Source organism: Lactuca virosa, chromosome 2 (assembly GCF_052849685.1).
Source record: "Lactuca virosa cultivar CGN04683 chromosome 2, Lactuca_virosa_CGN04683_v6, whole genome shotgun sequence".
Lineage (NCBI taxonomy): Eukaryota > Viridiplantae > Streptophyta > Magnoliopsida > Asterales > Asteraceae > Lactuca > Lactuca virosa.
The window spans coordinates 203,576,373-203,580,680 of NC_136427.1; the positions used below are offsets into that span (position 1 = coordinate 203,576,373).

At 37.5% G+C, this 4,308-nt stretch overlaps 1 protein-coding gene across 1 annotated transcript; it reads left to right on the forward strand.

Moving 5' to 3' along the window:
- Positions 1 to 337: 337 nt before the first annotated feature.
- On the forward strand, positions 338 to 3,512 carry LOC145158155 (uncharacterized). The gene is made up of 7 exons (XM_079077086.1): positions 338 to 404; positions 499 to 675; positions 1,416 to 1,861; positions 1,949 to 2,470; positions 2,540 to 2,789; positions 2,874 to 3,421; positions 3,492 to 3,512. Exons 1-7 carry the CDS (start codon positions 338 to 340, stop codon positions 3,510 to 3,512), a joined length of 2,031 nt encoding a protein of 676 aa, XP_078933212.1.
- The last annotated feature ends 796 nt before the right edge of the window (positions 3,513 to 4,308 follow it).

Below are 4,308 nucleotides of genomic sequence, written 5' to 3' on the forward strand. Positions count from 1 at the left end.
AGTCCCTACGGTACTTTTTTTTCCTCAAATAGTACCTACGGACCATAAGTTGCACGCGTTTGGTCCCCGAGTTGGATGTTCGTCCATTCCAACGTTAAGCTGCCCCATTTGACTTGCACGTGAGGGTATTTATGTCATTTTAGCGTAAAGGACCTTTTCTGAACATATAAATTAATAGCTATATCCATTAAGGTGGCAGGATTTTGTTTCAGACATTGACTTTACACTCTATCTCTTTCCCCAAGAAAACCTTTTGATCATCCCATCTTCTTCAATCGTGAGTTCTTATCGTCGTCCGAAAAAACAGTTCAACTGATTGAAGGGTGTATCAGGGAAAATGGTGCTCACATTGTGGTCTTTACGTCCACGCTACACCCAACCACCTGACCTACGTAAAGAATATGGTAAGCACGGACCTTATAATGCTAGGTTTTGACGAAATGTAATTTTTCTTTCCTACATCATTAACATTTTATTGTTCTTGAATTTTCACATCAGGTTCTATTTCAAGCTTTTGCACATTCAAGATAAATCATGGGGGTTCGTTCACAAATACGGTATCTGGAAGGTCATACATAGATGGGCTTGTGGATCACTTTGATTTTGTGGACATGGATGTGTTTTCAGTCCACGAGTTAGATGATATGATGGCAGTTTTAGGGTACAATGATGGAGGTATAATGTTTTACCATTCATGATCCCAGAGACACACTTGGATAGTGGATTGTTACCCATTGGCACCGATCAGGAAGTCATTCAGTTGGCAAGGTATGTGCTTAATCATAAGGAAATTAATTTGTACATCGAGCATGGAAATACTAGAGTAGTCCCTTACTTTAAGTCCCCATTGAAGGTTCGTATTGAGGAAGTTGAAGGGAATCATTCTCCTAAAATGAATAGGGTTAGAATGAAAAGGAAATCAATTGGATCATGTAGTAAAAAGTTGGATTTGAATGAGTCCACTGATTTGTCAAAGTTAATTGTACCCTATGAACCTGTGATCAACAAAAAACACTCAGTTGATCGAGAGAGTGATCCCTTTAGGGGGTACAGTTTGAGGATAACCATGGTAAAAAAAAAGCTGTTGACACAGGGGATGATCACCAACCAAAAGGGGATGTTGATCCAGTGGATGATTATGAGGTAATGGGGGTGTAGACGCAGAATATGGTGGGGAAAAAATCTACATGATGTTGAGTTTTTTGAGGATGAATATAGTGGAAGTAAGGAAAGTGTTAGTGAGGGTCCTTAGAGTGATGGTAGTAGGAGTGAGGGTAATATGACAGATGATGAGAGTGAGGATGAAGACTTCTTTGTGGATTTAGAAAATATTGTAGATGATGTGGATGTAGATATGAAAGAATTTCATATACATGTTGATGAAGATGTTGAGTGGGTTTAAAAAACGACCAAAGAAGCAAGTGGTAGTGGTGTTGACTTTACTGAAGGTGAAGATTTGGAGGTCATAGACCCAGAATCGTTTGAGTCACCTATTGTAGATGAAGATAACAACAGAGAGAGGATGTTGAGAGACATAAAAACTGCAAAAAGTTGTTCTGAGGGTGTAGTTCTTCCAAAGGCTTTCATATTAGGACAGAAGTTCAAAACAAAGAAAGATGTGAAAGAATATATAAACAAACATGTAGTAGAAACCAAAAGGGATTTACATTTTGAAAAAAATAACAAAACAAGGATTAGGGCTAAGTGTAGAGGAGTGGTCCCAGATATGAGTGGTGGGCCATGGACAAAGTTAAGGACTGGATTCAAGGACAAAACTATAAATATGAAAGAAGCTAAATGTCCTTGGGTTGTACTAGTGTCTAGACCTAAAGAGACAGATGATTGGGTGGTGAACACCCTAGTTAGTGAACATCGGTGTGTGCAATCAAGAACCATTAAAGCTTGCAACTAAAAATACATTGCAACAAACATTGTGAATCAAATTGAGAGTAATCCAGCCATTCCAGTCAATGCACTACAAGAAGATCTCATCCAAAAATTCGAGATGAACATGTCAAGAATGAAGGTACATCGGGCAAAGGCATTGGCTCAGAAGCATGTTTTTGGGGATTTTCAGAAACAGTATGCTATTTTGAGGGACTATGGACTAGAGTTGATGGAAAGAAACCCAGGTACTAATGTGAAGATTGATTGTCACACTGAGCCAAATTTAAATTCTGATACAAGGACGTTTAGGAGACTTTACATTTGTTTAGGAGCATTAAAGGAAGGATTTAAGGCTAATCTAAGGGATTTCATAGGGTTAGATGGTACTTTCATGAAAGGTCCCTATCCTGGTCAAATTTTGACTGTCGTAGGGGTAGATTCCAATAATGGGATATATCCTCTTACATATGCTCTTGTTGAGAATGAAACCACAAATTCATGGACATGGTTTTTGGAGCAACTTGGTGATGATCTGGAACTTTATGCTAATTCAAACTTCACTTTCATCTCAGATAGGCAGAAGGTACATATACTTCAATTTAATTTGATATTGTTGTTATTTAGTCAACTAAGTATTGAAATATTTAAATAGGGTATCATTCCTGCAATTGCCAAACTTTTCCCTCAAGCTGAGCATAGGTTCTGTCTGAGGCATATTTATGAAAATATGAAAAGACGGTGGAAGGATAAAAAGCTCAAAGATTTGGTGTGGGCATGTGTAACTGCTACTACTGTAAGGCATTTTGAGAAAGCATTAGAAAAGCTAAAGAAATTCAAAGCTGAAGCTCATGATTGGCTGATACAGATTCCTCCAGCTCATTGGGCAAGATCTCATTTCTCAGGTTAGTACTTCATCTTTCATTTATGTTAACATTTACTTGTCATTGTTAGGATTTGTTCTCATTTTGTATTATATGACTAAACAGGGAGGGCACATACTAACATCTTGTTGAATAACCTGTGTGAGGTTCTGAATGGAAAAATACAAGGTGGTAGGGATAAACCTATCATTTATCGTTTGGAGTATATTATAGAGTATTTGATAAAGAGAATTTGCAATGTCCAAAGAGAGATTGATAGATGTCATGGTCCTCTCACACCAACTGCTACTAGTCTTCTTGATCAAATGAAAAGACAAGCACAAAAGCACATGTGTATTTTCAATGGGGTTAAAACTCAAGTCACTACTCATTGGGGTGATCAGTTTATTGTGAATTTGGATGAAAAAACATGCACATGTATACATTGGGAAATTACAGGCATGTTATGCTCACATGCAATAAGTGCAATATGGGACAAGATTAAACATGGAGCAAAGAATGTTCCTGAGTTGGAGCATTGGGTCCACCCATGCTACTGGCTAGTTACATGGGCAGAAGTGTACAAACACAAAATTGAACCTATAAATGGTAGATTGATGTGGCCCAAATCACAATGCCCAACCAAGTTGCTTCCACCCAAACATGTTGTTCAGGTATGTCTTCATATATCAATATAACTGCAGTTTCTGAAGAACAACAATTTAATCTTATGTACATTTGTAGGTGGGCAGGCCCAAGAAGTAAAGGAAGAGGGCATATGATGAACCTGCTACACAGGGGCATAAACTGCCCAAGAAGTGGACCACTGTCACATGTGGAAAGTGCAACAACAAAGGGCATAATTCAAGAACTTGTAAAGATCAAGGTGGCCCTAATGACAAAAGAACTGAAGAAACATGAGGATAGAAGTGAGGATGGGGGTGTTGTTGAGAACCATTAGGTCTTTTGATGTAATTTGGACTTTACTTTTATGGTTATGTTAACACCTATGTTTATGTACCAAACAATACTTACTTTGGGCTCCTTATTTTGTATGGTCATGCATGTTGACCTTGAATCATTGTACACATAGGTAAACTATGAAACAATGTCAACTGCTGTTGTGATATACAATAGCATTTTTGTTATATTGTTGCTCTTGTCAAGTAGTATTTGTGATATTCAAAGTGTATGGTCATGCATGTTGAATTGGTGTTCTTGTCAAATAATATTTGATTACACAAAGCCATGACACAATAACCTTGTTCTGAAATTAAACCATTTGATTACACAAAGACTATAACATTAAGACAACATTAACCAGAACATAATTTCCTACAGTCAAACTCAAAACAGACACAAACACTACATAAACCATGCTACAATTTCCTGTCTTCAGACTCAAAATAAAACCACCAGTACATTAACCCTATGACTACGACACTACTTCTTGCATTCAAACACCACATTCAGAGGCAACTTCAACCATGCTTCAAGTAACGAATTGCAAAAAGACCCCAACTAAAGAGAATGATTAACTTATACATCCTAGCTTGCATTG

What these genes read in the sequence shown, in the direction of transcription:
- LOC145158155 (XM_079077086.1), top strand. Translation starts at nt 338, where the DNA reads ATGGTGCTCACATTGTGGTCTTTACGTCCACGCTACACCCAACCACCT. An exon ending in ATTGGGTGGTGAACACCCTA is followed by an intron (nt 1,862 to 1,948) that starts GTTAGTGAACAT and finishes AATCAAATTGAG; the next exon opens with AGTAATCCAGCCATTCCAGT. An exon ending in CACCCAAACATGTTGTTCAG is followed by an intron (nt 3,422 to 3,491) that starts GTATGTCTTCAT and finishes GTACATTTGTAG; the next exon opens with GTGGGCAGGCCCAAGAAGTA.